Raw genomic sequence first — 15,505 nt, forward strand, 5'->3', positions numbered from 1 at the left:
TGACGTCGTGCGTCGGTTTGTTTACTGTCTAAGCGTGGAGGGAGGGTGGGCGCTAACGGCACAGATTTTCACACTGAATCTCTTCCCCCCGCTGGACCAAAATTTCTTGCACAATGCAGCGGTCCTACGAAACCCGATAGTGACAGCCGTTCGCAGTTTTACAGGAAGGCTTTTGTGCGGGTTTTGTTTTTGACGACAGAACCGAAGTCCGACTTGAAAACATGAAGCTGCCTAACCAGCAGTGCTAATGCTAACACGGCGAGTCAGCGGGCTGTCAGATTTCAGGGTTTCATATAGAAGAATTGAGTGTCGCTGCTTTTGTTGTGTTGAAACTTGGCAGTGGGCGCATGACCGACAGCGTCTACTTCGTTACGGATGCCGACAGGACGAAGCGCAAGTTTATAGCAAATGTAAACACTTCACTGTGTCACTAGCTTTCATTTAGCACCTGCTGTTATTGTCTGAAGGGGCATAGTTGAGCTAGCCTGACTGCTTTCCTTGTTATTGTTGCTGAATGGGGTGGAGTTTTTTCATAGCGTTGTCTCTCCACCCTAGAGTAACCTAAGATATCGTTTCCCAGTTATAGGAAGACGGTGTCAGGCAAAATGGTGTTAAGAAGCTCCTGGAAATCACGACATAAAAACAGCTGTGGACCTGCTCCCCGTTGGATCCGACCAGGATTGGCTGCCCTGCTCTGGTTATGTGCGATTCGGTTAGCTTGCGGCATTGAGGTGGGGGAGATCAAAAACATCATCCAGAAAGATGCGGAGTTTGATGCCAACTATAATGACACGGTTACGAGTGAAAACCAGACCATTTACGCGTTTAATCACACTATCTCTCGGAATAAGGTGAGTTCGCCTCCTCAGACTTCTCGGTTCGTTTTTTCACCACTTAAAGATTATTATCAGTCCTTTCTCCTTTTCCCTCTCTTGACTTTCAGACTGAGGGAGTGCGTGTGTCCGTGGACGTGTTATCCAACAAGTCGGAGAGCCCAACCTTGTTTGTGGTGCGACAGAAGCAAGCCGTGCTGTCTTTTCAAGTCCCCCTCATTCTCAGAGGCCTGTGAGTACCCCCCACCGTTTACATACATAACATATATACATCACATGTATGTGAGCAGTCTTGGCAGAGGTTTTCAGAAAATGCCCCTGTTTGGAAAATGAGAGGCCTTAGAGCTCGAATATATTCAGTTACAATTCTTTGTGCCATTTTTACACTGCAGCAGGGATGTGGGGCTGCCAAAGTAAATATCACATTTCAGATTTGGGCTTGCCTAGAGGTGCATTAGTAGGGCTCGGCACATCATTTGGGACTTCTTACATTAGGGCGTGTAGTTAAATATGACATAATTATACAATATGTTTCCCGGCTTCTCATCGCAGCATTGCCTTTTTTGGGCCTCACTAATGTAGTGACCTATCACAGATATAACCATATTTCAGGATGTCCTGAAAAAAGGTACTTGGGCGTAATTTAAGAACGGTGTCATCTCAGGCTCAGGCTGCACTTTCCACATGTAGCATCACAGCTGTGAAGATAATGGTGTGAGGTCTGGCTGTCTCCTCAACTTTGATTATTATAGTGTGAGGTATATTCCTGAAAGTTTTTCTGTTTTCAATAGAACAAAGATAACATAAAGTAGTATTAAAAACAAACAATAACAGCCGGTATATCGACATTCAATAATTTTTTTTTTTAGTCCCCAAACATCAACATTCACCCTAAAAACCTGTTGTTGTTTTGGTGCTGGTAGCTTTATCAGGTTTGTGAACATACACTATTGTTTGTGATTACAGATGGATTAAATGTAAGCAACTGCTAATAAGGATGTCCTCTTCCTAAACGCCACGTAGGCAGATTTTATTTGAACATGTGTTCCAAGGTTCTTTTTAAGGAGTGTCGGGCTACTTGGACAGTAAACGAATATAACTACAAGTCACAAGGTTTAGCTGTAAAAGCAGATGTAGTGGAGAAAGGTGACGAGGCAGTTCAGTCTGCAATCAGTAATTCTTTTTAGAAGTGTGACGGTCATTTGACAAGTTTTGTAAGGAGGAAACGGTGAAAACCACTGCCTGTAATGTGCTTGGGATTGTCTCCAAGTCACACAGCTCCTGTAACCTTACTTCATTGTGTGCAACGCGATAAAAGGTTCCTAGTTCTGCAGTTTATTTTCCCAACAGTCCATTTGTGATGTGTTCCTCTCTTGCACTGGAAGGTTTTGCAACACCAGAATCACCCTGCTGTCAGTCATTGCTTTGTTGGTCTCATGGTCAGGCCACGTTTTTAGCAGCTCACTAATGAACTTTGGACTCTCACTTCCTCCTTTGTGAACCACCAGTGCAGAGATGGGGGAGCTAATGTCATTGTGAGGTTTGCATTCAACCACTTTTAAAGGAAAAATTACGTTCATGTTTCAACTTGTCAGATTGTGTAACTGTCAAACAAAAAACCCACCTGATTTGCTTCATTCTTATAATATTAGAGAATATACAAGAAGGAAGGAATGAATGTATGAGAGGTTAAGGGAAACTTGATCTTTGTTGTCCCCTGTGTTGTTTTTTTTCTTTGTTTGTTTTTCATCAGCTATCAGAGGAAGTACCCTTACTACGATGTGGGCAGGACACTGTGCCAACCTCCAACCCGGGCCGCCTCGGAGACCCAGTACTTCTTTGTTGACGTGTCTACCCTGTCCAGTCAGGGTACAAACTACCAGCTCAGAGTGAGCCGTGTTGAAAGTTTCACTTTGCAGTGAGTGTTATCTGTTATGTAATAAATCAAACACAGTACCTGCCTGAATTTCCATCTTATTGCACTGTACATCAGCCTGTGTTATTTGAATGACACGTTTTGTTTACCTTGATTACAGAACAAACAAGAAATTCAGCTTCACCGCATCACCATCCCAACCTCAGGTAACCTGCCTGGTACCATAGCTCTGTGTGACAGTAGGCTCCTTCTTTACATAACTGTGTTGAGTCAGAGAAATGTGCACCACGGATGGGGGGAGTTTGTGGGTGGGGGAGGGACTCATGACAAGAAACTTGCAGGAAGCCAGCTGAAAGTATACATGTGAAAGAGGATGTTATGAATGCAGGGAATTTCTGATTTTGTGTATTTATATTACATAAAAAATCTTTTTCTTGAGTAAGCTCTGTTTTCTGCACTTCCAATTATTTAAACAAAAATTTTGCTTTCTTTTTGGCCTTTGATGACACTTTCATTGGATCGTGTTAGGTTTTTGTTTTGGATGTGAGGTAGGGCTGTGCGATATGACCAGAATCTCATATCCCAATGTTAAGACATCTATCGTCGATAACGATATAAATCACAAAAATGTAACATTTTCTGTAAATTCTATGAATCTCGGGCAGCTCGTCTTGCGTGAAGTGTTTCCAGCTGCGTGTCATGTAGCTGGAGTCGAGTGTTTTAACTGATGCATGAAACGATACATTTTTAGACATAAGTTGTAACGGCCGCCGTTTTTCTTTGTGAGTATTTATTACACGGCGTGCTGCGGGGAAAAGCCTGTTCTAACGTTTGAGTCTAAGGTTTATTTTTTAGCACCTGGCGGCTCTTTTTTGCTTCTCATCCGTAAATAATCTGCTCTTTCATGTGATTCAGGTTATTTTGAAAAGTCTCAACAGGATCTTGAGCTTTATTGTGAAAGGTTTATGTGGAACATAAACAAGCGGACACGCGATGGTGTTACCGTCGTTGTTGCTAACCACAACGCATAAAAACAGGCGCTTGTCCGTCAGTAGTGTGGTTATATTACATATGAGAGAAAGAGAGAACTTTAAGAAATGAATATAGCCACTACAGTGTCCATCAAAACGATGAAAAAATATTGCCGTAAACAGTTTATTTTGCGACACCACGAAACAAACGATAGCGTAAAATGAAACAATAGACGTTTTTATATCGTCATCCGATATATATCGTTATATCGAACAGCCCTAATGTGTGGGGTGTGTAGATTTGTGTGGATTGCAGGGCTTTAAACTCAGTTTTACCTCACATCCATGTGTAGTTAATGGACACCTTTTAAGAATATAACCTTCTCATTTCCAGTTTGAGCCACGTAACGCCTTCAGACGGTCAACAACAAAGATGTTTAGATATTATACCATTTAGTCAGGCATAACAATGCAGTCTGACTGGAGTAGTCTATACTGCAGCAAACAGAACAACCTGTTTCACAAACCTTTATGTGACAGTTGCTGGGAGCATGGGTTGTTTATTTAACCCAAATACATACTTATGTTAAAGCTAAATAATGCTTTCATTTTGTATGTGCATGTGTTTCTAAAAATCAAACTATGTTGCTGAGCATGTAGTTCACCTCTGGCGTACAGCTTAGGCTTCCTGCATGATGCTGGCTGCAAAGAAAGAAAATAACCACTGCAAATAAACCTCACAGTTTCTCTAAAGGTTCCAGACTCTATTAATATTAAAACTTTCCTTTACTGAGATTTAGCTCTGAAAACCAACCAAATAACCAAAAAATGAACATATTTTGTTGTAGTTGCTTGCCTCTTTGTTTCAGCCGCTTTTCCTTGTCTGTGGCTGTATGGATCTATACTCATCTATACAGTCCTATGAAAAAGAATGAAGTAAAACCTGTCATTCAGTAGCTTACAGTTGGCCTTTGGCAGCAATAACTTGAAGTAATTCTTTTCTGTATGACTTTATCAGTATTGTCATGGAGTGATTTTGTTGCTGATTTATGCAGAGCTCTCTCCAGGTTCCTTCACATTTTCAGTCAGGTTGAGGTCTGGACATTGCAACACCTTGTTTGTTTTCTTTTTTAGCTGTTTATTCTGTTCTAGATTTGCTGCTATGATTGGGGTTGTTGTCCTATTGCGTGACCCAGTTTGGACCAAGCTTTAGCTCTCACACTGGTATCCTGACATTTGAATCACGAATACTTTTGTAAACAGAGGGGTTTGTGGTCAACTCAATGACTGCATGGAGCCCAGGTCCTGTGGTTGCAAAACAAACCCAACCCATGGCCCCTCCACCACCGTGCTTCGGGGTTGTTCTGAGATGTTTGTTCTGATAAGCTTGGTTAGCGCCAAACGTGGTGCTGTGCGTTATGGATAAGCATCTACACTTTAGTCTCATCTGTTCAAAGGACATTGTTCCAGTTTGAGTTTTTTCTAATTGTCCTGTTATGAACTTTAACATTTAACTGCGGCTTGTAGCGTCTGAGATGTCGCTGTTGGGTTTTTTGCAGTTTCTTTAAGCTTTGCACGGTCTGACCTTGGTGTGAATTTGCTGGCATTTCCACTCCTGAGAAGATGGTGACATATTGTTAACTTACCTATGAATGCTCCGAAGCACCAAATTGCTAAAACTTCTGCTTTTGCAGAGGTGCTCACACTTGCTGATGACCGATCAATCAAGTGTGTTTGATTATCAGCACCTGGCTCCTCCTTACTCTTCATTCCCATAGCAGCAGTATGGGTGCACTGAGTTAGGCTCAAAACTGCCAATCCTGTGAAAACCTTACTTTTCACACGACTGTATGTTATTTGAAAACGGAGATCAGCTTGTGGCAAATGATTCCATGACTTTCTTTTGACACTTGATGAAGAAGTTGTCAGTCTCTGACCTCTTTTAAGACAGTCTGCTTTCTGCATCAGCTTTGCTTTGTTCTCCCAGTCTTTGCTTGTAAGCTATCAGGTCAGCTCATTTGTATGCGTGAGGTGCTCTGCAGTCGAGGGCTCCAACTAAACAGGATAAAACCTTTTGAGAACCTGGAGTGAGAGGCTCTCAGTAACATATCACTTATCAAATTGTGCAAATGGCCCGTGGGGTGACGTATTGGTTTAATGGTTTATTGTGCTGTCAGCAATTAAAACGCCATCCTCAAGTCGATCTTTCTGAAAACTGCCTCACTGACTGTTGTCCTCTTCCTCTCCTTTTTTCTCAGTATTTCAAGTATGTCTTCCAAGACGGGGTGGATACTGTGATCGTCAAGGTCAACTCGGACATGACTTTCCCCTGTTCTGTCATGTCCATCCAGGACATCCAGGTACAGTTATCCAGAGCACACATTCAGCTGTGCTGCAGCAGCCCTCAAGAGGCCCCTCCCTCAGCCTCAGTGGTCAGCGTGCAGTAGCACTCTGAGACCACATGAGGGCATCACAGTGGATACCACAGCTGATTTCTTGCTGTTCAAAAATGTTTTCTTATTTACTTCTGAAACGATCCATCTGAATCTTTCTTTTTTCACATCTAATTCAGTTTTTTTTCTCCCTCTCTCACTGTCTCCATTCAGTGCCCCATTTACGACCTTGACAACAACGTGGCCTTCATTGGGATGTACCAGACTATGACAAAAAAAGGTGCCATCACCGTGCAGGTAGTGTCCCGCAGAAATTCAGAGCTTATTGGAACCGGTTGCGATAAATCCTTGTGTAGATTTGAATGTAGGTGTTTCTGCCTTTATCTAGAGGAAAGATTTCCCCAGCAACAGTTTCTACGTGGTGTTGGTGGTAAAAACGGAGGACGAGGCATGCGGCGGCCCGCTGCGCTTCTACCCTCTGAGACCCGATCAGCTGATTGACGCCGGCAATCGCAGCAAGGCCCTCGATGTGATGGTCTCACCCGCAATCAACTGTAAGTCACATGGCTAAATATGTGAAACGCTGAGGGCTAGCATGTGCTAAAAGAAGCAGAGATTTCTTTTTTTTGGCAGCAGATACAGAATGTTGTGTCTTACTATGCAAATTAGCTTACAGTTAATATGTCCTCCCGCGCAGTGGAGGCGTACGTGATGGGAATGCTGTTCTGTTTGGGGATCTTCTTCTCATTCTACCTCCTGACCTTGCTCTGTGTCTGTCTAGAGCGTGCACGGTAAGGTTTTGAAATGGCCTCTGCAGCAAAGTCATCATTTGCTTTGTTTATCTGCTACTTGTACAAAAGAGTTTCCAGTTGTGGAGGTCGTGTTGGAATGTTCTTCACTTAGAAAAGCCATCTCTGCATCTTTGTCTTCCACTATTGCATGAAGCTTGATTATGTTATACTCAAAACCCAGAAAAGTAAAGCATATGCATATAATCTTAACAAACTGATTTCACACCTGTAGGAAATATCCGGCCTGCATCTTTTTTCTGTTTTTATTGCATCTCCCTTTTTTTCTGGAAGTAGAAGGAAGCACGTGCTTTAGGGTGTGCCCTTCCAAACAGACCTCAAAACTCAACAGCTTATGCAGGAGTTTTTTAAAAAGCTGCAGGTGGGCAGAAGGAATAGCTGATTAATTGAAAAGAGCTGAACAGTAAACGTCAGAAATGGCTTAACCGTTAGCTGTCATGTATTTATTTTTTTTGGCTGTTGAATTTCACTGAAGTGAAAGCAGAGCAGTGAATCAGCAATTATGTTGTACACATCTGCAAAACCCTGTGAGGAAGATGCAACTTTTAACCAAAGTCTTCACCCAAAACAGACAGAATAGAAAAGCCAGGGTGGCAACAAAACAACCGTCTTTGCAAGTCTGCACCGCAACAAAAAGACGCAGGCAGACAGCAACTTGTAGCTGCCTGAAAATGACAGAAAGTTTTGCACTTTGGTTGGAAAAACAACAACTAATTTCCAACCTCCTGTACATCAATAAGTCCCTCTCCAGCCCACGTTTCAACCCACGAGGTCGGACGTCATATTGTCAGAATAGATCTGCACTGCAGGAATGACACTGCACTGAATACAAATTGTGTTCATTTGCATTTTTCCCCCTCTCTGTTTCTGCAGACTGAACAAGAGGAGAAATATGTTTCTGAATCCTGCCGACATGTCGCCTGCTGAGACAGGTAACCCAGCAACTAGCTCTGATGGACCGGCCCATTAGGAGCAGTGTGCACTGACCACAAACCAGCAAGCTTGTTCTGTTCTGTTAATTAAATACCAGAGTAAATGTGATCCTAAACTGGACTGATCATGCAGTCCCACAGCTGTTTGCCACTCTTTTATCTCAGAGCTGAATTTTTAAGCCTGTACTGAACGTGTATCTTTCTCTCCCTCCTGCCATTCAGCCTCTCTGCTCGGGAAGAACAGCGACGGTATACAGACACAGTTACTCCCCTTGTGCACTCGCTGCCCTCTCTCAGTCTGTGTTGCTTGTCTGCAGATGCTCTGCATGCAGTAGCTTCCATACTTTACCCTACAAAGAAGAGAAAGAGACGTTTTCGGCTGCAGGGCTTTATGGACATAAACGTGGCTCTGTTCTGAGGCTTTTCTGGCTTTACAGAGATACAGATATGCACTCACATGGGTCTTTGTTAGCTTCTTTTGTCTGTGTTTGTAACAGTGTTATCCTTTTGTAGTCCTCACAGCTTTATGGCTTTGAGCTAAAGAAACACGTGAGCATATTTTCAGCAGCACTCCCGTTAAAAGCATGAAGGCGCTAAGATGAATGCAAGCGCTGCTGATGTGCTTTTTTCGGCTGCTGGCTGCCTCCCAGTGTGTATCTGTATCTATCCACTGCAGTATTTGCTGCCACTGTTTGATTTTACTAGTTTTGAAATAATCTTCTTCACTGCATCTCATTTCTCAGCTTTCACACTTTTGGAGATTAATAACTTTTTTTTGCCCCCAGCCAGAAAAGAATTTAAGGAATTCCATTTTTTCACTGGATTCCTTCATGTGTTTACGTCCGCCTCACCTCCCCGTTTTCCTGACTAACACAGTGATCATTGTGCAGTGTTAGGATACTAACTAAACGTTGATCGTAGTGCCGCTTGTTTGTGCATGTGAGCATTTGGGAGCATGTATCCTTTCTTAGATTTTTGAAAGTTTGTGTCTTTACAGGAAAAACTCCAGCCTCACCAAATGAATATGGCTCATTTGGTGAGTATTTAAAAAAAAAATTTAGTCTTTGTGACGTCATTGTTTGATTGGCAATGAACGAAGAGTCATCTCCTCCTCAGCTGACAACGGCAGCACAATGAGTTCAGAGGCCATTACCGACAGCGCCACTTCAACTGACAACAACTATGGATACATGGGTATGAGCAAAGAGAGACTCACACGTCCTTTTTTCCCTCTTTCTTGTTTTTTGGCCCACTCTAATGTCGCTCTGCAGAGCGGCTTGCACATGGATTCTTAGCAGCTCCACGCCCTCACTGGTTTTCTGTGTGTCTTTGTTCATTAGGACAGGAGCCTTTCAAACGTCGACCAATCCTCAATCACCTTCACTACCTAGCCATCCGCATCGGTGACACGCTACCATATAACTAGCCGAATCAGCACCCCAAACCAATCAGCCACCATCTCAATCAAATATCAGTGGAGTTAAGAGGCCGGGAAAGTGGCCACTTCTCTCCACTGATGGCACTCAAATGAACAGCGACGGTGATCTCATCAGCGCAAAGATCATCTGACCAAAAAAAAAAAAATCATTCTGGTCATCTATTTAATCATTTTGAAAATTGAAGATCATTTTTGAAAGGTGCGATGTGTTGGATCACCTTTTTGCATCAGCCTGCAATTCCCTTAAATCCAGTCGTCGGTCTGCCTGCTCACGTTGTGCCTCCACTAGACAGAATGACTCTCTTTTGCTCTTCCCTCCTCCAATCAGAGCGATCGTTGGAAAGTGTCGCACGAAGCAGGCAGGAGTCTTTGAGCTCCATTGAGGAGGATGACTATGACACACTGGATGACATACACTCCGACAAGAACATTGTTCGCACAAAGGTACGTGAAAATCATTTTTCCTGCCTCAGAATGGCACAGATGTGGCTCTCTGCACATCTGGCTTATTTAGAATAAAAAAGATCTGTGAATGTGCAAAGTAGTCCTCACCTCTAGTACCTCGGGGTGCTAGAACAAAAACGTCCATCTGATCTGTTTGGTCACTAACAGATTGCTGGATTCATCTGTGGAGATGGTGAGCCAAACTGGAAACTGGAGGCATAACTTGTTTTTCTTTGATAACAAACATTCCCATTTCCATTTGTGCCAAATATTTGCCAAGTTTTGCTAGATCTCTGAGAGTTTAAACCCCAGCCGGGTCTTTAAAACTCGAGCAGCATCCTAAAAACTTGGTTCTGTTCATCTGGATCATCTGGATCATCTGGATCATCTGGCGTTTTTAGTGGGAGAAATGTATTGTCACTCATCCATGTGACTTCTTCGGTTTCCCCAACCTTATAAACAGTACCTATGCACAATGACTGAAACCAGCCCCACTGAATGAACAATGGGCTGTGAGGTCAGTTTCTTGATCATTAATATGCAATTTGTCATTCACAAATCAACAGCCACTGATCAATGGTTTATGATCAGTAAACCATTGTGTCCTCATCATTGAAAGAGTGTCCACTGGCCTGTAGGTGTAAATAGACTGCAGAGCCCTGGCCTGACGAGTTAGCTCTCCTGTGTTGTGCCATCTGCTTCGCCAGAGGTTGTTTGGTTTCCCCGATGTATAAATCACGGCAATCCTCCTGGCACTTAACAGCGTATGCTACATTACTCCGTTTGTCCCGAGGGACCCGCTCCTTGGTGTGGACCAACTTTTGGCGCAGTGTGTTTTGGGGTTTGAAAGCTACAGAGATGTGGTGTTTATAGTAAATGCGTCTCAACTGTTCCAATACTCTTGACACGTACGGATCCTTAAGGGTTTTCGCTTAAGCAGCAGTTGTCCTTCTCTCCTGGATCGGCTGGAGCTTTCTTTAGGTGCCTTCCCAGCTTTGACAAATGTCCAGTTGGGATAACCACATTTACTCAGGGCCTTCTTGGTATGATGTTCTTTTGCTTCCCTGGCCACTGTGTTTGTGGGGATGGTGTTTGCGCTGTGTTGTAGCGTCCTGATGACACAGAGTTTATGCTCCAGTGGATGATGAGAGTCAAACCCCAGATGTCACCCACGTACTTGAACCAGTGACTTGGTAGTGAACCATCCTATAATATCTTACAAACGACCTCCACTGCTTCAGTAAAGACAGATGTAACATTGTACAAAGACCATTGTTTCATCTGCCTCCATAATGACATCTCTCACCTTCTCAACAAAATCCAATCTGTTCTGGATGTGGTGTTCAGAGCTGCCTACCAATGGGTTGAGGGTCGAAGCCAGAAACTTTGAGATGTCACAGGTGACCGAGTTGATCATACAGACAATTGGTCTTAGAGCTACCTCCTGTTTATGTGTCTTCAGTAAACCACACAGACTTGGTGTAGCTTCTCCTGGGTACAGCCTGTGGTATGAGGTCCGGTCAGTAGCCTTGTCTTGTTCTAACTGCTTCAGACAATCTATCACCGTCTTCCTGTAAGCACTTCCTGGGTCTCGTTTTAGGGGCTCATAAGTATTTTTCTCACTGACCAATGACAAAATTTTCTCATGATCTTTCTGGTTTAGCAAAACCATCAAGCAACATTCCCTTCTATAAATGCCAGCTCTGAGCTCACACACACGCGCACACACAGTGTAAAACGAAGAGCAGGGCAGCAGATATTCTCATACTGAGCTCAAATGAAACAAGTGAACAGAGACAATTTAATAATGTGTTCCTTCGTTATATTAAACCTCTAAACCAGAGTCACAAATTTAAAAAAACTTGTCAGCAGTAAAGAGTTTGAAAATTTATAAACTGAGAAAATTAAAAAAAGAAATGGTGGTGTTTAATAAAAGACAAAATCGTAGCACATTAATTAGGCGAGGTTAATGCTTTCTTCATCCAGATTTTAATAAAGTAATCAAAGTAATAAAGTCCTCTTCTTCCTCTTACAGAAATTTCTGTACGTGGCTGACTTGGCCCGCAAAGACAAGAGGATCCTCAGCAAGAAGTACCAAATCTACTTCTGGTGAGTTCTCTTGTTGCACCCATGATAAGAAACATGATATTCTTTTATATTGAAGCCAAATCAATTCACAGTGAATTAACCAAGCCATAGTTTTGACATTATATGAAACATTAAAAAAATTACTGATTATTAATGAAGTGCTGCAGATCTGATGGTTGTGAGTGGCTGAAAGTAATAATTGTACCCTCTTCAGGAACATTGCTACGATTGCCGTGTTTTACGCCCTGCCAGTCGTCCAGCTGGTCATCACCTATCAAACGGTAACAATGATTTTATAAAGCATGGCGACACTTTTTTAAAAAATATTCCGATAAGCCGTCAGCTCGCTAATACGACGTGTGCATCTCTGTTCTCCACAGGTTGTCAATGCTACAGGAAACCAGGACATCTGCTACTACAACTTCCTGTGCGCCCACCCGCTCGGAGCTCTAAGGTTTGCAGTCGAGCACAGTGTGTTAACATGTCCAACGTCATCAGCTAACCCGCGTAAAGTAACGATGAACTAATTCCACACAGCGCTTTCAACAACATCCTCAGTAACCTTGGTTACGTGATGCTGGGGCTCCTCTTTCTCCTCATCGTCCTCAAGAGAGACCTCGCCCACAATCGCGCTCTGGAGCGGCATGACGTCAACGCGCTGGTGAGGCACACGCACACTGACAAACGTGTAGTCATATGTCATGAAGATGTGTTTTTAAAGATTTAGATGATGATGATGATGATGATTGACAGCGGTAGTTTAGTTATCAGGTTGTCTCTTCCTCCTTCAGGAGTGCGGTATCCCAAAGCACTTTGGCCTCTTCTATGCCATGGGAACTGCTCTGATGATGGAGGGTTTGCTCAGTGCCTGCTACCACGTCTGTCCCAACTACACCAACTTCCAGTTTGGTAAGAACGATTGTGTCCTTACTCAGACTCGACATGGTTACAGTTGTTTTTACCTTTGTCAGGATCAGTAGTCTGAAGAGAGTTTTGGCTTTAAGCAGCTGTCACTTCAAAGGAAGATGAAGTTTCCTGACTTTAGTCTGCATCAGTTCTTTGTGCAGTTACATTTTTACTGCTTCAGCCAGTTTCTTGAGTTTCTGCTGGCAGTAAAATTTGTGAATGCATTATTTTTGTCTCTCTGTCTGGTTTACTTTTGAGTCCTGGGCTGAAAAAAGTTCAAGTTGCATGCGGTACATTTGAGTTGTTCTCCCTGCAGACACCTCCTTCATGTACATGATTGCTGGACTGTGTATGCTGAAGCTCTATCAGAAGAGACACCCAGACATCAACGCGAGCGCTTACACCGCTTACGCTTGCCTCGCCGCTGTCATCTTCTTTTCTGTGCTGGGAGTGGTAAGCGCACACACACACGCACACACACACAATACAAAACCTGAGTTATGCTTTATGTTCTAAAAACACGGATTTCTTAATAATCATTGTGCTGTGCTTTTTTTCCCCCTCTCAGGTATTTGGGAGAGACAACACAGCCTTCTGGATTGTTTTCTCTGTGATCCACATTCTGGCCACGCTGCTGCTCAGCACACAGCTCTACTATATGGGTCGATGGAGGCTCAGTAAGATCACAGAAAGAAAGCAAACTCAGTCCAGTGGGCTTTATTGGCTTAAAATGAGTCACTTTAGACTAATAACTGACTGCAACTAAAGTAGTCCAGGATTATATTATGGCTGTCGTGTGAGCGTGTGTCTCACATAAGCTAGCAAATCAGAGTAACTAACATTTAAATCCACTTATTGGGATATTCTAATAAAATAAAGCAGCTTATAATCCTTGTTGTTCTCTCTCCTTCCTCTCTGTGTGTTCATGTATCAGACGCTGGGATCATGCGTAGGATAGTTTACGTCATCTACACAGACTGCATCAGGCAGTGCAGCGGGCCGATGTACATTGTGAGTAACGGCCAGAAAATCCAGTATCAGTTTATTGCATAAGGTAGCAGGTCCTTCTGCTTTTACCTGGCAACTCAATTGTTATCTTATCTTAACGACCGGTGGTTGCAGAGAGCAATAAAAGGCATCGGTGAGTCCTGATGACCTGCTTTTTAATCGTTTTTCCGCCGGTGTATGTCTTTCAGGACCGCATGGTTCTGCTTGTGATGGGGAACATAGTCAACTGGTCTCTGTGAGTAAAACAAACTGTGTTTCCAGCTCATTTAAATCAGCAGAGTGCGGAGGAGGCAGGTGATGTGGATCTCGCTATCTCTCTGCAGGGCTGCCTATGGCCTCATACAGAAACCCAACGACTTTGCCTCGTACCTGTTGGCCATCGCCATCTGTAACCTGTTGCTCTACTTTGCCTTTTACATCATCATGAAGGTTTGTGTGTTTAGTAACTCTGCACATGTGAGAAGCACCAGGAGAAAGTAGCAGACATGTTTGGGACCTTTGGAGCTTACAGTTTTCTGTTTGTGCTCAGCTGCGGAGCGGTGAGCGAATCAAGTGTCTGGCACTGGTGTGTATTCTCTTCACGGCGGTCGTGTGGGGCTTTGCGCTGTATTTCTTCTTCCAGGGTCTCAGCACCTGGCAGGTTAGCCACACACAAACACGCACACCTATGAGATTTGGGCTCATGTGAAAAGACACTTGGATTACTTGTTTCTCTCCTGTGGCACAGAAAACTCCGGCTGAGTCTCGTGAGCACAACAGGGACTGCATCCTGCTATCGTTCTTTGACGACCACGACATTTGGCATTTCCTGTCCTCCATCGCCATGTTTGGATCCTTCCTGGTATTATGAATCGTGTTTAAGTTTGTTTAAACATGCAGGATATGCAATTGGTTTAGAATGAGGCGTTAAAACCTTAATATCCAATATTACCTCTGCTCCCCCTCAGGTCCTCCTGACCATGGACGACGACCTCGACACCGTCCAGAGAGACAAAATCTACGTCTTCTAGATTTGCGAAGAGCTCTGCTCTTTCTCTCTGCCTTATCGCCCTGTCTGTTTGCATCCCCTCCATCTTTTTCAAAAAGCACAGCCAGTAGCCTGTTTCTGGGCTGTCGATGAGCACCTCTCTGCCTCGTGGAGAGTCGGGGAGGAGCAACAGGCCCCTCCCTCTACCTGCGTGGACACTAATGTGCCAATAAAAGCTGGAACGTCGTCGAGCGATGCTGAAGTGTTTCGTCCTCTCGCTGCCATCATCGATGTAACTGTTGTGAGCACCGTTTACTGCTGACGATTAACGGTGTGCATTCTCACTTGACACGAAACTCGTCCATTTTAATTTATTTTATATTGTCTGCATTACATTTGGCCTGGAAGTCAGCAATGTATTTTACTTACTGTTTGTAGCCTGTTTATATGCTGTGTGTGTTTGTACAGGTGTGTGCGTGCGTGCGTGTTTTCAAAAATAATTGTGGGAAGATGAATCCTGTCCAGTCTCAGTGGCCTTCAATGTTCTAATCATAGTAGTCACAATACTGTGTTCTGATTGGTCAGATCTGCAAGCTATCCGTCCTCCTCCTTGAGGGAATATCCATGAAGACATGATTGTATTTACTTGTAACTGCCCTTAAGTGTGACTCTTAAAGGTATTTTTGCACTCTACAAAAAATGGATTTTATTGTCAGGCATTGCAGTGAAAGGATACTCAATAAAGGTCTTTTCTGAATTGTGGTCTATTTTTCTAATACCTGGCTTTGATAAGATCATCTTGGGCACAACAGCTCCACCCACCTGCTGTTTGGATCTTCT

General features: G+C 43.4%; 1 protein-coding gene across 4 annotated transcripts; it reads left to right on the forward strand.

Moving 5' to 3' along the window:
- Positions 1–16: 16 nt before the first annotated feature.
- sidt2 (SID1 transmembrane family, member 2) lies at positions 17–15,422 on the forward strand. 4 transcript variants are annotated; one of them, XM_085184514.1, is made up of 27 exons: positions 18–410; positions 581–851; positions 944–1,065; positions 2,587–2,751; positions 2,870–2,915; positions 5,939–6,040; positions 6,287–6,370; positions 6,462–6,627; positions 6,771–6,864; positions 7,756–7,814; positions 8,037–8,063; positions 8,812–8,850; positions 8,931–9,008; positions 9,581–9,696; positions 11,732–11,805; positions 11,999–12,065; positions 12,165–12,238; positions 12,322–12,445; positions 12,576–12,693; positions 13,007–13,143; positions 13,259–13,367; positions 13,625–13,701; positions 13,887–13,933; positions 14,022–14,127; positions 14,228–14,338; positions 14,426–14,539; positions 14,646–15,422. In XM_085184514.1, exons 2-27 carry the CDS (start codon positions 606–608, stop codon positions 14,706–14,708), a joined length of 2,565 nt encoding a protein of 854 aa, XP_085040640.1. In that variant the 5' UTR covers positions 18–410; positions 581–605; the 3' UTR covers positions 14,709–15,422. The 4 variants fall into 4 exon arrangements, with proteins under 4 accessions (XP_085040642.1, XP_085040640.1, XP_085040641.1 ...); XM_085184517.1 differs by lacking the exon at positions 18–410 and adding an exon at positions 9,155–9,217 and having other exon boundaries at positions 561–851; XM_085184516.1 differs by lacking the exon at positions 14,228–14,338 and having other exon boundaries at positions 17–410.
- Positions 15,423–15,505: the final 83 nt, after the last annotated feature.

This window comes from Neolamprologus multifasciatus, chromosome 14, assembly GCF_963576455.1.
Source record: "Neolamprologus multifasciatus chromosome 14, fNeoMul1.2, whole genome shotgun sequence".
NCBI lineage: Eukaryota > Metazoa > Chordata > Actinopteri > Cichliformes > Cichlidae > Neolamprologus > Neolamprologus multifasciatus.

Coding starts and splice junctions, on each gene's coding strand:
- sidt2 (XM_085184517.1), top strand. CDS start 606: ATGGTGTTAAGAAGCTCCTGGAAATCACGACATAAAAACAGCTGTGGA. Junction 6,628..6,770: donor GGTCTCACCCGCAATCAACT/GTAAGTCACATG, acceptor CCTCCCGCGCAG/TGGAGGCGTACGTGATGGGA. Junction 12,239..12,321: donor CACCCGCTCGGAGCTCTAAG/GTTTGCAGTCGA, acceptor AATTCCACACAG/CGCTTTCAACAACATCCTCA.